The 22483-nt window shown below is 47.2% G+C and overlaps 1 protein-coding gene across 1 annotated transcript in view; it reads right to left on the reverse strand.

The window, feature by feature from the left end:
- The window catches only part of LOC119406902 (ectonucleotide pyrophosphatase/phosphodiesterase family member 3), a 32351-nt gene continuing 9868 nt past the window's right edge, over positions 1 to 22483 (reverse strand). Inside the window, exons 5-15 of the mRNA XM_037673676.2 lie at positions 20926 to 21097; positions 16487 to 16606; positions 15828 to 15937; positions 14586 to 14833; positions 13308 to 13572; positions 12266 to 12429; positions 10349 to 10524; positions 7155 to 7340; positions 6354 to 6480; positions 4198 to 4405; positions 1 to 1798 (exon numbers count right to left, since the gene is read on the reverse strand). Of these exons, the coding sequence (XP_037529604.1) occupies positions 1483 to 1798; positions 4198 to 4405; positions 6354 to 6480; positions 7155 to 7340; positions 10349 to 10524; positions 12266 to 12429; positions 13308 to 13572; positions 14586 to 14833; positions 15828 to 15937; positions 16487 to 16606; positions 20926 to 21097 (2092 nt within the window). The 3' untranslated portion in view covers positions 1 to 1482. The remainder of the gene's footprint in view (positions 1799 to 4197; positions 4406 to 6353; positions 6481 to 7154; positions 7341 to 10348; positions 10525 to 12265; positions 12430 to 13307; positions 13573 to 14585; positions 14834 to 15827; positions 15938 to 16486; positions 16607 to 20925; positions 21098 to 22483) is intronic.

The following is a 22483-nucleotide window of genomic DNA, read 5'->3' on the forward strand; positions in this document are numbered from 1 at the left end:
ATTTGGAGGCAACTTTATTTGAACACTACGACGTCGAATATGTCAAAAACTCATTAGCCTCCACCTGGCGCCCAGCTCCAGTCTTTCGAAGGCCGCCTGATCAACACTCAGGTCAGGGCACGTGAGCAGTGTACAGACAGGTCGGGCACATCAAGGCCTACCATGAGGTAAGCGGCAGCCAGAATAATTTGCTGCTAAAGCGATGACGGCCACAAAGAGAACAGTGGGCATCCGTAGGTGGGGAGTGCATTCACTGTTTGCTCGTCTAAGGAATACAGGAGACGATCGATGTAAGTGACACTCAACCGAAGCAAATATCAACACGACTTTCGAAGGAGCAAGCCCAGACACTCAAGTTGCATCACAGTTATTAACAACATTGCCTCTGATGTAGATCTTTGGGTCTTCATGTGAGCCCGCACTTCTTGATAATAACAAAAAAATGACAAAAAATTAGTTTAAATAAACGTTCCGTGTTCCATTACGATGGTTTCCCATGTTTTTCATACAGTTCTTAGGAAAATATACGTTGTGCAGTTCCATATATTATATAAAAACATTACAGGAAACATAGAATAACGACTCATACGATTACAATACAATCAGCTCTGCTCACATTGACTAAGTACATCGGCCGTGTTATCACAATTTGAGACACGAAATGGCGCTGGTAGAGAGGGTATTATGATAGAGTCATATAATAATGAAAATACATCGTTTCGATACCATAATACTCCTGCTGAGCGCATGGCGAGAAGTAAAACGAAAACATGAAGAGGAGCAACAAATCTGCACGATCCATGCATTGACACGAAGAAAGCCGCCATGTTGATATATGTGAAAACAAACTGGCACGAATAACAAGATGATGCAGCGCCTCTGAAGGCGCTGCATCAAAAGAAAAAAGCTTCGTAGTAACAAGGTTTCACCCAACTTTCGATAGAGAAAGTCATCCTAGCAAAAATAGGCGCCAAAACGCTCGTGTAAAGACACAGGCTAAAGACATTCCAGCTGTTCGAAACATGTATGGAGTCCGCCAATATGGCGGGCCTTATGGAGATCGTGATGTTGGCTAGTATAACTTCAATTCAACATGAAGTTTTTAAAAATGTTCGTTCCTTCTACGAATATGTTTCTAACACGTTTCGCTATCAGCGTTGCTACTGTCCAGGATCAGTGGTGATCCGGTATTCCACAACGCGTAAGTGCGTCATACGGATAAGCTTGAACACATCGCACTCGCGAGACAGTTTACAAATCGTCCTTTTTCTGCGCTATATTGATACACCAGGACAAGCGAGAAGATAGGACATATTTGTGTCTTCTCGTTTGTCTGGTGTATTATAAGTATCCTGGTGTATTAGGTGCACCAGTATACCGCAGCAAAGGAACGATGCCATACCGACTAGCCCCCGTCGAAGCCTTACTGAACAGTTCACCAATGTTCGTTGCGCCGTGGACAAGCCGCAGCCGGCTCGAGTCTCACGGTGCAGGCCACAGTGCCTGCGGTATGGCCGTGCGCAGCCGTATGCGCTCGTAACGCGGCAGACCGCGGTAGAAGCGCAGTCCGGTGAGCAGCTCGACGTCGCCCACTGTGGCCGAGTGCTGGAGCAGGTACTGCTGCCACGGCTGGCAGTTCTCGGGGCGTAGGAGGTGCGGCAGCAGGAAGGCGGCCGCGTCCAGCTTCTCGGCCGAACACCGGTCCACCGGGACACCCTCGGACAGGCAGCGCGTCACCACGCAGAACACGTGCGTTGGCACCGGAGGCATGAGAACGCCGTCCGCCTCCGCGACAGCCCTGCACAGTGATTAGCATATTTCAAAGAGACGAACGATTCTTTATTAGTTAATTACTCTTTCACGATGCCATAAACACCACGCTTGCTGCAAGAAGACGCTTGGTAAACGAGAAAACGCGCAAAAAAATGCAGGTGGTGACGCCACCTTGAAATTCCCGAACTAGACGCCGTGACGTCACAGATTTTGATAGCGTGTACTAGGGCCTGCGTAGTTCCTAATTGGTAAATATGAAGTTCATTGTATTCTGAGGAAGACAGATACTTAACATACCAAGTCTCGTGACATTTCGTTGGGCCAATGCGGCCAAATTGCGAAAAACACTTAATTCCGTGACGTCACCATCGGAGATTTCGGCGGGAAATTAAAAATAATTAAACTTTTGGCATTGGTTTTCTCATCTATCAATAAACCTATGGTGGTGACACTAGAGTTACGTAATTTATCGGTCTAAGCTAATTCATTGTTTCACTTTAATGTCCTTTTAAGGCGTAAGCACTTCAAGGCTACCTCCCTCGGAAAACCGTGCGCCCGTCGTCATAAGCTAACGCGTTACGGTCGTAGGAATACATGGTTACTGGTTAATTCGTTTTGATGGGCTAGATGGTACCGACTAGTTTTGGTGGGCTAGATGGTACTGACTATTCTAGAGATCACAGTGCACACCATGGATGCATGAATACATGGTGTCTTATTTAGGTGTCATACAGGGGCGCAGCGAGAAATTTTTTCGGGGGGGGGGGGGGGGGGGAGAGAGGAGGGGGGATGGTTCAACCACACTTTATGAATGTTCGTGTGGGCGTTTGAATGTGTGTGTGTATAGTATATAGGCAAGCAAAATTGAAAATTTTCGGGGGGGGGGGGAGCTGAAACCCCACAACACCCCCCTTCGCTACGCTCCTGGTGTCATATGTATTACTGCAGAAAGAAAGCAGGACAGTACAGCTGACGCAGAGAGTCACCATAATATACAGTTGCTGCAACAAGTAACCGCACCATAGTCAGCGCAGCAAGTAACTATCCCAGCGGCGTAACAAGAAATTCTTTTCGGGGGCTGGAGGGGACGATTACCGTTTATGTATATTCGTGTGTTTGTAAAAATGCGCGTAATACACATAAAAAATGTAAAATTTTCGTCGGGCAAGGGGTTTGAAACACTCAAACCAGCCCCATGGCTACGCCACTCTTTTGTCATATCGGCGCATATGCAGTCATTGCAGAAGTAATGTAGGCCACTGCTGTTGTTGCAACGAGTAACCACACCACACAAGCTGGTGTTGGCTACATTATTTCCGAGAATGGCTGTTGTTGGCCACTTGATGGCTATTGTCGGCCTGTGTTGTGTTACGGTATGTTGGCTAAATAACGGCATTCCAGATAATACCTACGCACCACCTGACAATCCTTCAGCAGGGAGTTCCTGCTGCAATCGTTTTAGCGTGTCCTGCATGTACAGAAGCGAACGTGCGCTGGAAAAACTAATGAATGAGCGAGGAACGCAGTTTCTTGTTGGACACAACCTATATCAAGCTGGCTAGTTTCAGTTTATTGAACGTACTTACGTGGAGGGTTACATATTGGGAGAATAATCCAGAAAGAGGTGCCTTAGTGAAACACTGTAATGAGACCGCTTGTTAAATATACATAAAATAATAATAAAATAACAAGCGAAATTCTGTACAATGCATACAGAACATAGCAGTGGCAAGATGGGAAGTAATGACAATAAATCTATTCTGTACTGAAATAGACATGGAAAATAAGCGAGTAAATAAGCAAAGGCTAACAAAGTGCCATAGATTGTCTAGGATTTTAATAATGATTCACATGAAAAAAATAATAAACTAGATGAACCTAAATAAGGGATACACGAAATGCACCGTAGAAGACACGAAAAAGTAACGATAGTGACATACATATAAATGAACGACACAAATAATGGCGAACTGAATGTTTGAAAGTAAATAATGAGGGCGATGTTACAGCCTCCAAAGGTAGAGTGTTCCACACCTTCATGGCAGCGAAGCTTGCGGTTTTTGTCCGTAATTAGTGCGTGTCCTAGGCAGTTAAATATTGCCTGGAAGGGAGAAATTTGTATTATTGGAGTAAGTTGTATTTTTTTTCCTTTAATATAATATATTGTTGACTTCCCAATAACACACCGTGAGGGTAAATATAACATAAATGCAAACCGTTATTGTCTTTCATCGCAAGGCTGTTTAACACCGCGACCTTTCGTCATAGGGCAGCGCGTCCCGCTATCGGAATACCTCGTTGCTCGGCTGAAGAAGCACGCTAATCCTTAAAGCTGCGCTAAACTCCACCGACCGAGGTGCATGTATTGAAAGCCGGCGCTAGTATCTTTGTGGTACATGAACTATAGAAATGAGCGCAGTGGACCTGAGCATGTGCAGCGGCGGCCTGCGTCCATTTCCGCCCAGGTCGAAGGCCGGCCCGGTGACCAGGTGCAGCGAGCCGTGGCGCGCCTCCCAGAGCTGCACCAGCCGCAGCAGCTCGCGTCGCACGCCCGCCGAGTGGTTGTGGTAGAAAGGCAGCGCGTTCGAGTGCAGCCACACCGCAGACTGCTCGGCACGGGACGAAGCCAGCTCTAGGAGTACGGAATTTTTAACTAGTTGGTTAGATGCATTTCAAATAGTCATAGCGCTAGACCTACACGCATAGGCGTGCGCACAGGGGGGCGCCCCCCCCCCCCATTCACCTAAGAGGGGGACGCCATGTCACACATTCACAAAAAGGGGGGGGGGGGCATTGCAGCTCGGGGGGGGGGGGGGGGGGGCGCTGCGACGAACATTCGCCCCCCTGAAGGAGAACCCTGCGCACGCCTATGCCTACAGCACGTGCCTAAATATTGTGCTTTCCAGAAATAAACAATCAGTTGGAAGTTAGCGTAGTTAGTGTTAGTTTAGTGTTAGCGTTAGTGTTAGTGTCGTTAGTGTTAATGTTAGTTGGAAGTTAGTGTTGTCTAGCGCTATTTCCCCTTCAGAGGCCAGCTCTGCACAGGGCGGCCGACACATGCACACTATTTAGACAGCCGATAGAGGTAGCCCGTGGAGTTTATCTTTCTGGAGCATGTTGCCTGCGATCTTGTGAGTGGCATATACTGATTTCCTATTCATGTACATAGATTGTGGACACATACACATCCTGTTTAGAAGACCTACAGAACTGCACAGAAAGCTCACGTGGATTCTTCTCTCTCTCTCTCTAAACAAACGCACACACACGCTTGTTTGTTATTACTATATATATATATATATATATATATATATATATATATATATATATATATATATATATATATATATATATATATATATATATATATATATATATATGGGGGAGATATATAATTTATTTGGGGGAGACCAGGCCCCTAGCACCCCCCTTTCCTGGCTACGGGCCTGCGTGGAATAAACGTGCGGCAAAAACGATTTAAAAATGCAGGACATGTACTTACTCCATCATAGAGGACTGAAAGAAATAAGATAGCAGCGGTGACCGCGTTTCCAAATGCGCCTTGGGTTTGAAAACAGGAACAACTATTTTAAAAACATTGGCGATCGTGGAAGCTAACAGTGAAAGTATAAAAGTGGGTCACACGTTATCATAGTCACAGTGTATACACCAAGGTCGATCAATACGCGGTGACAAGAGACCCAGCAGCACAACCATTTTTCGTACGGTATGTGCATGTGCATATAATAATAAGAACTTACCTAGTGTACATATCTAATTCAGCTGGCGTATGTAAGAGGACTGAACTGGCACTGTAGTAGGCTGAGAAAAATATTTTTCAAGCATTTATGACTGATTAGTTGGTTTATTTATTTATTTATTTATTTATTTATTTATTTATTTATTTATTTATTTATTTATTTATTTATTTATTTATTTATGCAACGACTATGCGTATCGCATATAGCGCGTGTGCAGAACATCTATGCGAAACGCAGCATTCTTTTACGTAGGCAGCGCCGTTACGGACACTACATAGCCAGAACCAAAACTCTGACGCCCCTGTCGACGAAACCATAGCCCCCGACAACGACGAGCGACCAAGCGGTCGAGCCGACATCCTCGAAGCTCAACGGCTCGAGCGACGCACTATGGCACCACCTCACCCGAATCTGAGCAGAGAGCAATCGAGAGACTGGCGCCGACTGCAGACGAACACGTACCCCAACCTACACACACTTTCTAAGATACACCCCTCCGAATATCGAGATGAATGCCCCTGGTGCGGAGGGATACCAACATTGGCACACATTACATACAGCTGTACCTCGCGTCCTGTTGCGGCAGACTCCACGCTCATAAAAACACACACATTACCACACTGGTCGTGGGAGGCGCGACTCTCGGATCAGGCCTTGGGAAGCCAACTGGCAACCCTGGACCAGGCCCGGCGAGCTGCAATAGCCAGTGGAGCACTGGACGAAGGGCCCCACCCACTCTAGGTGCTAATAGGGATAGTTAATAAATGTTTATTCTCTCTCTCTCTCTAATTAGTAAGTGGAAGCATAAGTGTCACTTACCTGGCGGGAACAGTGGCTCCTTGGTCAGTGACCTCGTGGCCAGGGTCTCGTAATCGTGGCAGCTGAGGTCGGCGCCCTTCAACCGCGCGTCACGCTCCCAGCATGCGTTCGCGATGGCGTGCTCGTGCTGCGGAAGTGACGTATATCCCATATGTATCGATGGAATGCAAACATTACCAGAAAAGGCGTCTGTGTATATTCCAAAATTGTGTATAAAATCCCTTTTTACGCATTGAAGAAGACCGCTTAGCAGAAAGGCCTTCTTCATTGCGTATACGGACCGAGGAGAATGAGAATCGAAGTCATATTTACGTCACGTTATATGTCGAATAAGAAATTAGATGCGAATCGCTAATACACGAACAAATAACGGCATATGCACAACGAATCTTCAAATACTCTCATTAATGCCTGAAGTTCTCCATAAGACCTGAAACGGAGTGCTGCATCAATACAGTAACGGAGTCAAAAGGGTGTGTGGTTGGTCCCTTTGGGTACTAGTGGGGTTGACACAATCATTAATCCCTTTTGGAACTAGCAACAGCAGGTCTAACAGTTAATCTCTATATATTTGCACCTTATCAGACCAACAATTCGTCTCCACGGATGCACCTTTTAGATCAACAGTTAGCCTCCATATATATATATATATATATATATATATATATATATATATATATATATATATATATATATATATATATATATATATATATATATATATATATATATATAAAAGCCTCAAAGGACAAGGCAAAATGGCGCGTGTTCTCGTAAGATTGGCGACACGGGTCTGCGTACCTTTCCGTTGAGCGTGAACGCTGTCCAAAGCGGCAGCCTGAGCGTTCTGTCGAAGGCCGTTACGTAGTCTCTGTTTGAAAGCAGGCAGGGCGACATCTCCGACTCAGCCTCGGTGCCTTCCTGGGAAGGCAGCCCCCAGGGCGTGTGTCGCGGTAAGGCGTCCGGTGCTGTCGAAGGGCGCACGGTCTGCGGAGGGAACATATCGCTGGATAAGCTGTAATGTAACTACAGAACATGCTACTCCAACCGAGCATGGTGCAAAAACGTAGAGGACAAAAAATAATAAACAAGTAGACAAGATAAGCACGAAAGAAAGGGAATGGGCTCGTTTCTTTGTTGGACACAACCGAGTGAAACCAACAGCCAAGGAAAGCATAGGGGACATTATTTGTTGTTTTTAACTGTAATGTAATGATTGACCTCAATTGAAAGGAATTAAACTTAGTTGACGAAAAAGCACCCTTTCCGTTGGTGGGATCCGAGTCCCACAACCTTCGAATTATGAGTGGCGCTGACTAACGCTCCCAGGAATTAAACACACATAGATGCCCATCAAAAATGGATGAGAGAGCGCCCTCCGCCGTAGCTCAACTGGTACAGCATAGGACACGTACTGCCCTAAATTCGGAGGTGGTTGGTTCGGATCGACGGAAAAAGTGCTTCTTCGGTCACTTTAGTTCTTTTCAATTCAGGTCGTAATCATTACGCTACAGCTAAGCCCTCAGTGAGGACACTGTTTCCCTCGCACAGGGGGGGGAGGAGGATAAGCGTTGCCACGAAACGAAGTATCTAGATCAACGGATGATAACGGCGCTCGCTTATCCTCCTCCCCCCTCCCCGTGCGAGGGAAACAGTGTCGTCACTGAGGGCGTTTCCGCAGTGAATGGCAGACGCGCTTTTTGGTGCGTAGGTTTCGGTATCGCCAGCAAAATGAGCCAGATTTCATCGCTCCGCGGTGATTACCAGTGGCCGCCTTTCAAAAATTTCAAAGCGGCTATGGGCTATTCTCAGGAAGGGCTTCCATTCGCCCATTTGACTCGACCACTTAGTTCCACTGGTTAAAAAGTTAATTTTCTTAATTTCTATAATTACTGCCGTAATAAATGTTTGTACGCATCTCAAAATGCCCTCTCCCACAGTAAAGGTAACACCGCAGGTAGCACGCAGATACCTCCTTTCTGTGATTTTTAAAAAATACTGGACACATTTCTTGAAACACCCTGTATATATATAGGGGCGCTATTCAGGCCTGCTGGTCTATACCAAAGTTAATTCCAGGACATCTTGCAAAAGAGCTTTGCTCTTACAGGCAGGCGCGGATCAAGGCTTCTTGAGGGGGGGCGGGTGACACCGAGATACGGTGATTGGCGATGATAGGAGTTGCACGGGTGCTTACGATCAATAATAATAATAATAATAATAATAATAATAATAATAATAATAATAATAATAATAATAATAATAATAATAATAATAATAATAATAATAAATGTATAGACATCCAGATGCAAAACAAAGAAACGGGCCTGTCTTAGTCGACGAAGACTTGTGCGACTTGGCCGAGGCTGAGTTACGCGAACGCCTCCAGGACGAAGTGATCGCGCAGCTCGCGCGCCTCGAGCCCCGCCTGAGGGGTCACGTAGTACTTTTTGTACCATCTGACAAGACATATGAGGCTTGTTCCTTAAAACATGCACAGAGCAAACACATCGACAGGACACGGTTAGTACGTCTGAGCAACCAGCTCAAACAAAACCTCTGCTGCACCAAATTTCCCTACAGCGTAGACACTGGCGTAGCCAAATGTGGAGGAGGGGGTTCAACCCCCCCCCCCAAAAAAAAAAAAATTTTTTTTTCAACTGTGCATGTATATATGTAGACGCACACATACAAACGCACGCACGAACACACATGCTTGAACATACATAAGATATCCTCCTCCCCCCGAGGAAGATTTCTGGCTACGCCACTGACCGCATACAGCCAAATGACGGCCTAATGGCGGCGGCACGTTGGGCGTCGCACTTACGCATTGATCATCAGAGAAACACAGGCGGGAACCGTTATTAAGTCTTCATAATTACCATAAGCATATAATTGACTCCGACGTCAACGGCTGGAAGTAAGGCGTCTATAATTCCAAACCAATTTGCGTGGAACATTATGTAGCACCAAGCCACACGGCCTTAAATTTGGGCACCGCTGAGTCAACAACCTCGCTTGCTGTACGCTTCGCGGATTACGCACCTTTCATTTAATTCTGTTGTCCACCTACGTTGTCCACTTACGTGTGTTATCCGATAGATAAACAGGGGGGTAAGAAATGATCGTTATCTTTTTAAACAAGGAAGATGGGGTCTGGTAGCGCTTTTCTATTTAAATGACACGCATCGGCGTGGGACGCATTCAACGTACTCGACCGGCCATCGCGGTAAAGGTACTCTAGAAATTGTTCCCGGGCTATAGTTGGTGTCTATGCTTTCTAAACATTGCCATTTTTTGGGCGTGTTGGTAAACTGAATTCGAAGCATGTTCAGCGCTAGCAGACAAGGACGTAAGAGAGACGACACCACAATGCGCTAACTTCAACAACTTTATTTCCAGGAAACATCGCCTATTTATCTGTGCACAGCGGCGCCACATCAGTTCAATCCTTCACGAACCAGAAAGGCCGTATCCTTATCCAACAGGTCAATTGATGGGGCACTAAAACACACCTCACTATTGCGACAGATAGCTTCAATTATCTCTCGCACGTCTTTATCTTTGTGCTTCGGCAGAACAACGCATGAGCCATACAGTATAATGCCCAACCGCATATTTTACCATGAGCAGAGAAATGACCGTAATTATTCTTATTGATGAAGTGAGCGCATTGTGGTGTCATGTCTGCTAGCACTGAATATGCTTTCGAATCACTAAACATGGTTGTTTCTGGCGCAAAGCTTGAAACATGATAAAAAGGTACTTCCTGTCTTCTTTTTCTTCAATGTCTCAATCTTTGCGCCAGGAGCACCATGTTTAGCAAGCATCGCTTTAATTTCTAGGCACGCTGGCGTTCTCAGCATTTCGCCCTAATCGAAATGCGGCCGCCGGGGCCGGGAATCGAACCCGCTACCTGGAGCTCAGCACCTACGTGCTAAGCTACCACGACGGTTATGCGGCGCTGTGAAAGTTGTAGAGAACGTGCTCACGTTTCTGCACATGCAACCGTCCTCCTTGTCTCCTTCGCCAAGTTCGCTGCCGTCGACGACGCACATGTCAGGCGTCCTCATCGACGGCTCCTCCGGCAGGGGCTTGGGCTTCCGCAGCAGGTAGTGCAGCGTCCCGCGGGTGCCGTTGTTAGGCTCGGGTTCGATACCCAAAAGCTCTGCGGGCACGCAAGCAGACCGCAGTCGAGTGACACGCATCTACGAGACGCGATTTGGCTTTTAGCGCATGAGCTTCGCTGTCCGGATCAACTTCTCCGACATGTCTTTTACACATGTTTACACCAGAATATGGATTCCAAGTGGACTCTGCCGAGGAGAGCCACTCTGCTATGCCGGTTATGGGAACTTATGGCTAAGCGCGGCTATCACAAAGTCATTTACTTCTCGTATTGGAGAGGCCGACAACGCTGTTTGCGACGCCTGTGTTAGCGAGGAGACATTGCAACACATCTACTGTGGCTGCCCACGGTATACAACGTACAGAGATAATCATTTCGCTATTGCTTTAGCTCGCTTGGACCACAGACCAATGTCGAGCAACCGTTCTGGAATTTCGTCCTGTAAAGACATGGCGAATGAAGGTGATGAAGCAATTGTTAACGTTTTTAAAGACAAGAGACCTGTACAAGTGACTCTATACACTATAAAAGTGACGTAGCACACCGTCCGAGTCTGAACTGGGCTGACTTGTCTGTACTTGACTGGATTGTAGTCTCATGATCAAAGAACGTGCAAGTGAGAGCATATTTGGCTTCCATGTGTTGTATTAGCCACTCATTGTTCTTTTCGGTAATATCGACATTCAGTTCACCAACTAACACAAATGGTCTATTCTTGTACTTGTCATAATTACACAATGCCATGTCAATGAATGTCTTGATATTCCCACTCGACAAATTGGGTGCAAGGTATTAGTCTCAACGGAAACAGAGTGGCACAAGTGACTGGTTGCCGGAGCGGCAAGATTGCGACACGCGGTGCTGTTTTTTCCCGAGCACGCCGATATCGAGAGTGCCAAGCATATTCCATTTTCCAAAGCAGGGGTGGTCGGCAGAAAGCACTCCAACAAACAGCCTTTTCGCGGCAACTCCGATATAGATATGCGGTTGCTCGCAACTCCAGCGAAAAAAGAAAAAAGAAATAAATCATGCACGTAGCCACATCTGCCGACAAGCAATGAACAAACGTTTCTTTAAGATATGGGCTTTAGGATGGGCCAACAGCAAGATGGGCTGTTTCCGCCGGTCCGCCGGCCACCCCTGCTTTGGAAAATGGAAAGTTCTTGGCAATCTCCTATCGGCGTGCTCGTGAACAACAGCGCCGCGTGTCGCGATTTTGCGGCTCCGGCCACTGGTCACTTGCGCTAATCTTTTTCCGTTGAGACTTTACTTGAATTGACTGACTTAATTGAGTGTGGCGTTGTGCGTGTGCTTTCTCTCTCTCTCTCTCTGTCTTTACACCTCTCATTTTCAAGCCACCCCATCCCTTTCCCCGGTGGAGGGGAGCATTCCAAGTATTCTGAACTGGTTAACCTCCCTGCCTTTCCTCTATTTCCTGCTTCCTTCTTTCCTTTCTACGTCACAATATGTAATTTATGGTTTACATTTATAATTTAAGAATTTGCCTATCGTAATTTTAATGTAATGGGAATTATTCGGAGGCTTGAAGCACATGAGCGCCGCTGCGCGGTCCTGGATCCGACAGCGCGTGTGCGTGTAGGCGTGATGGAAAGGGGTGTTTTGTAGGCGTCCCGTGTGGCAACTGAAAGTCTCCAACTTCGTTTCTGTCAACTGTCTTCCTGCAGTTAATAATTAATGAAACAGATAATCAGGGGCTTGTCTTCTGCTGTCGACGGTTCGTAATGCACGAACTGCAAGGAGTGAAATGCATCGCACCAACCCGTCATGAGTTCGTAGAGCTCAATGCTCCTGAACGGCCTGGCGGTGACGTTCTGCCGGAAGGCCGGGCCGTGCGCGACGAACAGCGACTGCATGCCGGGCGCCATGTTGTCGTAGCCGTGCGAACCACCGTTGCACAACGCTGGGTTCTTGTCGGCCTCGCGGCTGCGATGTGGTGCAAATACCCAGCAACAAATTATAAGTGTACTTACAGACTATGCCAAAATGTGCAAACAATGCAGCACGGGATGAATGCCTCGGAAAGGCTGGATAGCATCTAAACAAATGAGTTAATTTTTAAATGCGGCGTCAAAATTTGTGGTGCAGTAGTAACGTATATCGCATAGATGAAAAATTCTTGAACACGAGGTGTCGCTGGAGCAAATGGTTTCGGCAAGTGGTTTTGTCTTCTTCAAGGTTGCAACTATGGCACAGATATGGTACAGTAGTGACAACGTGACATTGTGTCGTAACATGGTCGCATGCAGCTGATAGCGGTGAACAAGAAGGGAAGCGGTATGTGATCGACGCGAGTCTCCAACATTCACCTCAAGCCTCAATCAGTGACGTAGTCAGATCTTTCTTTTTCCTTTCAGGAAGATGGCGGGAGGGGAGGGGGGGGGGGGGGAGTTGGACCGTATTATTTATCTATCAGTTCTCAATACAGCATTTCTCACTTTCCATACGCGCTAATCCAGAGCAATCTGATGTTACGAAATAAACAGCACATCTCTTATCTGCGCTATTCGCACGTCACAATTTTCTGGGATTCATTGAGATCTAGGTTACGTAGCACATTAATGAAATTCTAAACATACTCGATCAGTATAATCGAAACCCAATTACGAACGAAAGACGATGTACCCACCCTTCCTGCAGGTCTTACTTGAATGAAACCATAGCGTTAAATATACAGGGACCAAGGAAGAGGAGAGGACGTGCGCTTCGTCCCGTCTTCTTCCTTGGTCCCTGTGTTTTCAGCGCTATGGCTTCACTGAATGTACCGAATCAACTAGTCCGAAAGTCTCTACTCTTGATCTTACTTCAGCACGAGGTAGCCGGAGTCCATGTCGAGCACGACGGGCTCGATGCGACGGTGGTCCGAGTAGTGATATCGCTTGGGCAGCCTTTCCTTAGCGTATGCCAGAAGGTGGCTGTCGCGGCAGCGCAGCGCTTCCACGAGCTGCGCTACGTCTCCCGGCTGCTTGGGTCGCAACCGGGCTGTCGGTCCCACCAGCGAATACACCGAACCCGGGTCAATGAAGTGCTCCAGCGCGATAACCTGGTCGCAGCTGGTACTTGCCATTCCTACACAGAGGAAGAGCACCACTCGCTGTTCTCTAAACGTCGACGCTGACATCGTACCACGGCAGATTAAGAGGACGAAGAGAACGGGGGAGGGGTTGGGAGGACGTGATCGAGCAGCACGTAGTTTGCTAATCTGCACCCTAAGAAAACAAATTAAAGTCAGTTCCATGCGTGTGAAGTCTGAGTAAGCAGCGGAACTGACAAGCAAGCGCCATCATCTGGCGAATGCTGATTGAGTTCTTTCTTCTTCTTTCTTCTTTCCTTATCTCTTTCTATATTGCCCTCCCTCCTCCTTTCCTTCCTCCTAACCCTCACATCTCTCCTCCTCGCCCTCACTTCCCTTTCCCACCACCCTTGCTATACAGTACCATGCATGACTATGCTATGCTAGGAGCTGCTTGGCACATACCCGCTTTCTGTGGCACATACCCACCGAGTATTCGGTGGTTGCCCACAGAAATACTGCAAGCTTAAACAGCTCCTCTGTAAAAAAATAACAATAAACGGCCCTTTCAGACTTTTCGGTGAGTGCTATGCCACATACATGACTTCCTTTAAAGATACACGCTAGCTCTCTTTTGGATATACTCTCTTCGGAGAGTCGTGGAAGGCGCGACTCGCGACTCTCCAAAAAGAGATAACGTGTATTATTAAAGGGAGTCATACATGTGTCAAGTCAAGACACGCCAAGAAGAGTAACAGGTACTCTTTATTTTCTTTTGATAGGATAACTGGCTCTCACACGGGAGGCCAGGGTTGTATTCCCGGTGTCGCAAGTACTTCTTTGGTCGTCATCTTATTTTTTTTTCAGTTTCTTGCTATTATAGTGTGCGTTATGAGAAGGAAGTGGTGAAAAGAGCGAATGAGAGAAAACGGAAACGTCATTACTGTACACACGTGTAGCGCGACCGTGACGCCGAATCCTACAGAAGCGTACCCGAGTGATTGCAGCAAGTATCTGCAGCGATGTCACGAACGCCTATATCAGTCCTATAGCAGAGATGTGTACTCGCCGTGGTCCGAGACGACGAGCAGGTTGACGCATCCCAGTAGGCGCCTTTCCTGCAAGCCGGCCATCAGTCGGTCGAGCATGATCTCCACGAGCTCGAGCGCCTCGTCCACGGCGGCCGAGTGAGGACCGTGGTCGTGGCCCGCGCTGTCCGGCTCGTTCACGTACAGTGTCAGCAGCGACGGACGACGCTCGGCCGGCAGGTCGAGCCACGCGAGAAGCACTTCCACGCGCGTCTGCCACGGGATCATCCTGAGAATGGCATCGTCGAATATACCAAGTGACATCGTATAGCTGTCAAATTTCCCAGGGAAACGAGGAGGGGGGGAGGGGGAGGGGGGGTGCTGATTGTGGCAACTGAGTAAGTGTGCATTAAGGGAGGCACACAGAATAACTCATTAACAAGAGTAGCAGTTTGGGCGAGTTGCTACCCCATGACGTTCTGAGTGTTTAGCGCAACTCAGAGTAAAAGGAAACAAAGGCAGGGGTAGAAGGAAGGGCAGGACGAGTACAGTGCTCACGATGTCGTCTTGTCCTTCCTTGTACACTTACCTCTGTTCCCTTTTACCTTGTTTGAATTGTGTTAAACACTCAGAATGTCATAGAATAAATCATTGATCAATATTTGGATGCTTATTTACGCATTTTCCATCTTAGCAGTACAGTGCACGTCACGAACAAATTAAATGCTGGCGATAACTAGAGTCGCCTAGATTTTGTAGCGTAGCGTTTCCTGGGAGGCTGCTGCCCCTCGTCCCCATTGCTGAGGGGCACGTCTCTCAGGTTTTCTATGAACTGAGATAAAGGCTATCTTTATACATGTTAAATAATTTTTAAAGTTAGGCTGGATGAGGAGACCCGCGAGATTCTTGAAATACTGCCCAGAGAACTATGGCACCACAGTGCAGGCGAGTTTCGTAAAAGGCCCACGTGGTGCTATTCAAATACTGGTATATGAAACGCAAAAGAACCGATTTTTGGGCGAGTTAGTTTTGCATAGCAGAACACTTAAGCGCGCACCGACAAGGACAGGGAGAGGTGTTGACAGCACAAGCGCTTGTGTTATCATCACCTCTCTGTTTAAAGGCTTGACTTCTCTTGAATGAGGCTTAACACATAAGTCCTAGCCACGGTCACACAGTAAGAGCTAATTCAAGCCTTCATAGCAAGTCTCGTATGAATGAATGAATGAATGAATGGATGAATGAATGAATGAATGAATGAATGAATGAATGACGCGACTCACTCGTTGTACTTGAAGAATTCGCTCGGCCGGCTATTCTTAATTTCCACGTCCGAGCCTGGCCAGAAGAACGTGGAGGCGCGCTTACCTTGCTTCTCCGCTGTCAGCCATATCTGCGTCACATTTTATGAAGGCTCACTAAGGAGGCTCTGGAACACCTGGTTCTGTAGCACACTACACTGAATGCATGATGACAGCTGCGCTGGAAGCCACAAGATTACGATGAATTGACCTTAACAGCTGCATCCGTACGAAGAGTTAGAGTATGCAAACCCCGAAGACTCACGCACATAAGATGTGGAGTGCGCTCGTGAACACGAAGGCTAGGCGTTGCCACAATACATGGCGCAACAGGTCACTCGTACGGATATTTCAGCTTGTGTGAGATCTACTAATTCGCTTAAGCGCAATCAGAGCAAAGACGGCGACAACCAAGTTGGAAGTGTACAGCGCACTGCATCGTTGCCGTCTTTGCACTCGTCATTTTCGCGCTGTAGATCTACAGTTGTCTTTTGAGTTAGGCCACATTAACACAGTGCTGCAGGTGAAGTGTCTACTCGGTAGCAATAGAGCATAGCCTATACCGGCCTGGGACATGGCATACAGTCAAATACTCTGTGAGGCCATTGAACATGCTCGAATATACTAATTTCCCTACTCACAGGTTCTGCTTCCCACCAGCGTCCGTTGTAGGACTCGATGTTTCCGATCCTGAAGAGCGTCTTGAATTCGGGATCGTACATTTTGTTGTCCACGATGCCGTGGGATTCAGGCCACAGACCCTGCAAGCGAATCGGACTTAATTTTGCAGACAACGCGAGAAACATAGAGAGGAGTGACCAACATGTTTTGCTGATTTATTATTTACTGGCACAGCCACTAAGAGAGCGCGTCAACGTGCTTGTACGATCACTGTATATACGATCACACAAAGATCTTCCAGAGCCGCATGAAAGCTGTTTCAGCCCACTTTGGTGCTTCTGTTGTTCCACTGTAGTGATACACGAAAGGTAGATGTGGTAGTCACGAAACATCAAGAAATGGGGGAGGGGGGATATGAGAAAGGACGCTGAGGTACCAAGAGCTGCGGCCATCTGCGCTGTCAAGGAAATCACAAGCTCACTGTGCAAGTATTCTTCGACATTTACCACCCGCCAGAGATTTTCCTAACAATCTTTGTCAAGTCCGCAGAAGTGTTTATTGTGAAGTGCAGGGGCAAAGCCAGTGGGGGGTCCCCCCCAAAATTTCTGCCTCCCCCCCCCCTCTTTGCCCCCCTCCCCAAGTGCAAGCATAGTCAACACACAATGCATATGTTCCCAACCTCCCTACCCCCCCTGAAGGAACTCACTTGTCGTGGGTGCCCCCCAGCAAAATGATCCTGGCGACGCCCCTGGTGAAGTGTATCAGAAGATATGGCCCCACGCCTTCTGTCCTCTAATTTACATACATTTCGTGCGATAAACCATATTAGGATATCATGGGCGACGATAGACCCAGTAAAATTCATAATTTTATTGTTATGTAACTGGACTTTACGTGTAGCGTGATTTGTCAACATATTCGGCGTCCGTGTGACTGAATTATATGTGAGCTCCAGTGTTATGCGACTGGATCTGCATTTTGTGTCGTTTTTCATGTCGCTGTGTGAATGGTTCCATGTGCGGGCGATGCAGAACCCGTCTGTTAGATTTAGAAAGAAATCACCACCTGTGTTTGCTCATTCATTCAAAGAAAAAATTTATTAAATTGGATTTGGTGGCCAAGTTAGTTTCCTTAATTCGGGCCGGTGACAACATTGGACCCTATGGGTACTTGCCGGTAAATGGAAATTTCTTCGTTAGATCGAGAATTTCGTAAAATCCGGTTGCGTTGGATCTAGTTTAGCTATACATAGAAAAACATGTGAGCAACAAGATACATATATTATTATTATTATTATTATTATTATTATTATTATTATTATTATTATTATTATTATTATTATATTATTATTATTATTATTATTATTATTATTATATGTTTCTCAAGAAATGTTAGCGCTTTCATATAGCGCCGGATACTCCTTTTCACCGATGGCAAAGTCTAGTCGCAGCGACTGAGAATAAGTTTGCAAACGAAGCGACACATAACACCACACGGTCAAGTCAAATTATATGCATAAAATCAGCCTATAATACGTTTTTCTCAATAATTTTCATGTATACCACTCGCTTCTCGAAACTTGTTTGTTGCTAACAGTGCATGTTTTTGCTAGACTTCTGTGGGCCATGGACCTATGATTCTTTTTATTTATTTATTCGCAACCTTATCTGCGTTTAGTACTTCGGGTGCTGATTTGGGCAACTGATTTCACTCCTGAAATTCCAGTCACCCGGACTGGTCTGTGAGGAACCCCGAAACAACATCATCTCCCCGAGTGGCGCCGTGTCGCGTTGTTATCCTCGCACTGTAGGAACCGCGTATCTGGAGCAATGCAAAACAACCTAGGACAGCGGTGGCCGGCGTCAATGTCCCGGTGTTAACGACTGTCGCCTGAATGCAGTTTCGAGGCATATACACCGACAGAGGCGACCGGGCATCGGTCGGGAGAGCGTATATCCAAACTGGTTACGCGGGATAAGAAGTGTCCCGTATAATTAATTAGAAGTTAAAAACAACAACTACAATCTACTGCGACCCTCCCTACATGGCTCAAGTCACGCACGTGTACGGGAGTCTTACGGCGTATTATCGTGTGTACGTATTATCGTGTGTATTAACGTGTACGGCGTATTATCGTACGCTTTGTGTAATAACAGGTTCGACGACTGCGCGCCCGCCTAATTCATGCGCTAAGGACTAATAACCCGACACCGGCCGGGACGCACCGCCCTAGTTGAGCGTCTGCCCGCATTTCGCAGTACATGTGCCGGAGACAGAGTTGTTTGAGCGTTACGCGCAGCACTGATCGATGCAACCGGCACGGGCAGGCGTGGCCCGGGGGGGTGGGGGGTGGGGGTGGGGGGCGGGGGTATATTTATGGCCCCCTTGTAATGAACCGTGGTCTACCTTCGTCCTCGTCGGTGTCCACATGCGAAATCATCTCGTACCGAACTTCGAAGCGCTGCTGGGCGCCGAACATATTAAGGCGATAGCCTTAATTGTCTGGTTGCGCGGTGACGAGCGAAACACGGTAGGACAGTGAAGTGGTACAAAAACTGACGTAACCTCTTCGAGCGAGCTGCGTGTGAATGTGGAACCGCTTGCTGCGACGTCAGCATGACGTCACAAATCGGAAATTTTTGACGTCATCATGACGCCGTCACGTGATGACTCTATCCCATGATATCGTCGCTTGGTCAAAGGTGTGCCTCTTCCGGAGGTAGTGCAACGCCACGTGAGATGCAGAAAGATTCGGGTGAGGCAGAGCAGTGCAGTCGAGTGAGAATGCCAAGAAGGACTGACAATATTGGTCTGACATTATTACAAGTAACCAGCGCAAAAATTACACATACACAAGAAAGAAGCACACCAGACAAGGACGAGCGCTCTTCCTTGCCTGGTGTGCTTCTTTCTTGTGTATGCGTTATTTTTTGCGCTGAATGAAGGAAGGGAATTCGAGGGCTCGTTTCTTTGTTTCACACGACCTTAACGAAAGCCATCAGATAATGAAACGCGCTGTCGCACGAATGTGTTTCAATATTCTTTTTTTTTCGCACACCTCCATGCACTGGAACAGACTTCCTAATGGTATATCTAATTGTAAAACATTATCCCAGTTCCAATCGTTTTAGATGCGAAGTATCTTAAGGCGGAGCTCAATCCGGTGGTGGTGGTGGTGGTGTGCGGCGTGACCGCCCTTACTGCGCATGCGCATACCCTCTCCACACACCTCCTCTCCACTGCCCCTCTCCACATACCCTCTCCCCCCTCTCCACATGCCCCTCACCTCTCCCATACCCCTCTTCCCTCCCCCTTTCCACTCTTCCTCTGAAACGCGGGCTAGACATGCCGAAATTCTCTCCTGCGCAACGCCGCGATGAGCTCGAGCGCATGCGCGTCCCCTCCCCTTCTCTCTCCTCTCCTACGCTGCCCCCCTCTCGCCCGCCTGTCGACCGCGTTCCCCGCTCGCCCTGTGACAATTAACGGCCAGGCTAGGTGGAAGATACGACGCGCGTAGCGTCCCTCTTCGCGTTCCACGACGCGAGGTCGGTAGCATGCCCAATGAACGCCAACGGAACGCGATCGTGCAAGTGCTCCGGCTTCGCATCGCCTCATGGTCCCCTTTAGCGGGAGATGGTGTAATTTTTTACATTCTAATCTCCCCTGAGCTATAAACTACGGGTCCCCTTTGCTTTTGCTGTCTTTTTTTTCTTTTCTTTTCTTGGTGAGACTGTGTCTGAATTATGTGTTGCCACTTTTCCATACTGTATACACCGCTTTGTAATTAGCTAATATTTTCATCTTTGTATGTGCGTATACATATATATTTTGTTATGTGAATATTTCTTCTCGAGTTGCCCCCTACTATAATGCCCTCGTGGCGCTGCAGGTACATGTATAAATAAAAATAAATGAATGTATAGGGGACGTTAATTGTACTGTTTTAAGTGTATTGCAGTAATTGTGATCTAGATGTGAAAAAAAAAGTAAAGTGGACGAAAAGGCAACTTGCCCCCGGCAGAGGACCGAACCTGCAACCTTCGGATTACGCGTCCGATGCTCTTACCAATCGAGCTACGGCGGCGGTCGTCCCCTCGTCCACTTGGTCGGGTATTTATGTGCATGCAAACCTGGGAGTGTTAGTCAGTGCCACTCGTAGCCATGACGGCGCTAGTTACTCGTAGTATTAATGAAAACGTCAAGGCAATTTAATGCGTGTCTCTCACACTGCGACTCGTTATGCCTTGGAAGGAGTCTTGTTCCCTATTGCATAGCTTAATGCGCTACAAAGTGTTACAGAGAGTGTAAGATGCTACCGAATTTATAGCCAGTATCCAGTCAGCCTATATGCTGGAAAATTCGCGTCTTCGGTCGCTAAAGCTGCCGCCATCGGAACGTTATTTCGAAGAGTCGGATAACTTGAACGTCGCACAGCCCACGGCAGTCCAATCTCACTCACCGTGACTATGGTGAAGTGGTTGGGGAAAGTCTTGGTCGGGAACACCGGGCGCATGAATGGCGCCTTGACGCCGCACTGGGCGAGGCGTTCCAGCGATGGGTTCAGGCCGCGAGATAGGTAGTCGGCCCGGAAGCCATCCAACGAAATCAAGATCAACGGAGGCTCGGTGAACCTGCAACGTACGCCGCATTAACATTAAAGGGCTCCTCTGAACAGCCTCTGGAAATACAAAAAACGAGCGCGTTATTCTAGAACTCCTGGCGTTTCCCGTCTTTTCGGCACAATCCGTGACGCCAGCAGTCTGTTCACGCGACTTCACGGGGAAGTAAGCTCTCGATTGATCCATGTACCATAAATATCAGTTGTGAATTGTCTCCCGCCCTGCGTTGCCATGCAGTCGCACGCCCGTGCTGCCTTGTCTCGCATCCCTGTCGTGCGCGATCAACCGATTTCATTTCGTTTTTGTGCGTTTTCGACTGCGCAAGCGGAGATAACTGCGTGTAGCCGAAAAGCGCGAAATCCTGATAGGCTCAACGCTTAGTGTTGACATTGTCCACGTACTTTATGAAGAAACAAGTGGCGAGGAGGAGACAGCGCCTGTAGGAAAGGTCGTGAAGGCGAGAAAGGAACTACTCTCTCGTCTTTGAACGCGGAGTGGTTTAGGGGCCCTTCGAGGTACACCAAATGAAACAACGGAAATGACGTGTATCCATCACCCTCCTTGAGTAGATCGATGCTTGACGTGTGATGACGTTTTACGATTGAATAAACCGATAACTGAAATACCTTATAGCCTAATTTACGAATTTGGCGGTTCACTAATACATTCTCACCTAACGTGACCTATCCTAACCTGACCTAGAAGATACTGACTTTAATGGTAAGTGGAGACATCAGACAAAATGGTCCGGCAGCTACTCCAGATGTATGATGTAAATTATGACATGACGCATGGTTTGACACTATTTACAGTTGTGTGGTTGTGGCTAGAACAGAGTGTATTTCACGATATTCTGTAAATCTTTAGAAGTATGCAATATGACATAGACGTGCGTGTACTTAAAATTCTCATGTAAAAATTACAGTCGCTTATTGCAAACATAGCACTATCTCGACGCGTCGCTTGGACGTTATGGTCACAGAGCCTACTCCAAACCAACTGGCTCAAAGTATATGGATTACAGCAGTGGTGTAGCGAAGTCAGCGTCCATGAGTCGACGGCTTCGATTCTATGCAACTCGAAAATTCGTCGTCACGAATGGAGTAAACCTTTAGTTACAATGAGGGTTGGACAATGATAATTCAAAATTGTATTGCGATACGATACAAGATACTCGGGCAAGAAGTATCTGAAGTACAGATACAAGATACAACCGCAGTTATTGTATCTGATACGATACATTCCAATTGTATCTTAAGATACTTACTTACAGTGCTTGGCCGCACAGCCAAACACTGCAGTGTGTTTGACTGCAGTGATCTGTGAACAGCACGCTCTGGCGTAGTATATAGTAGTAGTAGTATCCTCTACTGCATGGCTCATACCCACTCAGGGGGA

This window comes from Rhipicephalus sanguineus, chromosome 10 (genome assembly GCF_013339695.2).
Source record: "Rhipicephalus sanguineus isolate Rsan-2018 chromosome 10, BIME_Rsan_1.4, whole genome shotgun sequence".
NCBI classification, from domain to species: domain Eukaryota; kingdom Metazoa; phylum Arthropoda; class Arachnida; order Ixodida; family Ixodidae; genus Rhipicephalus; species Rhipicephalus sanguineus.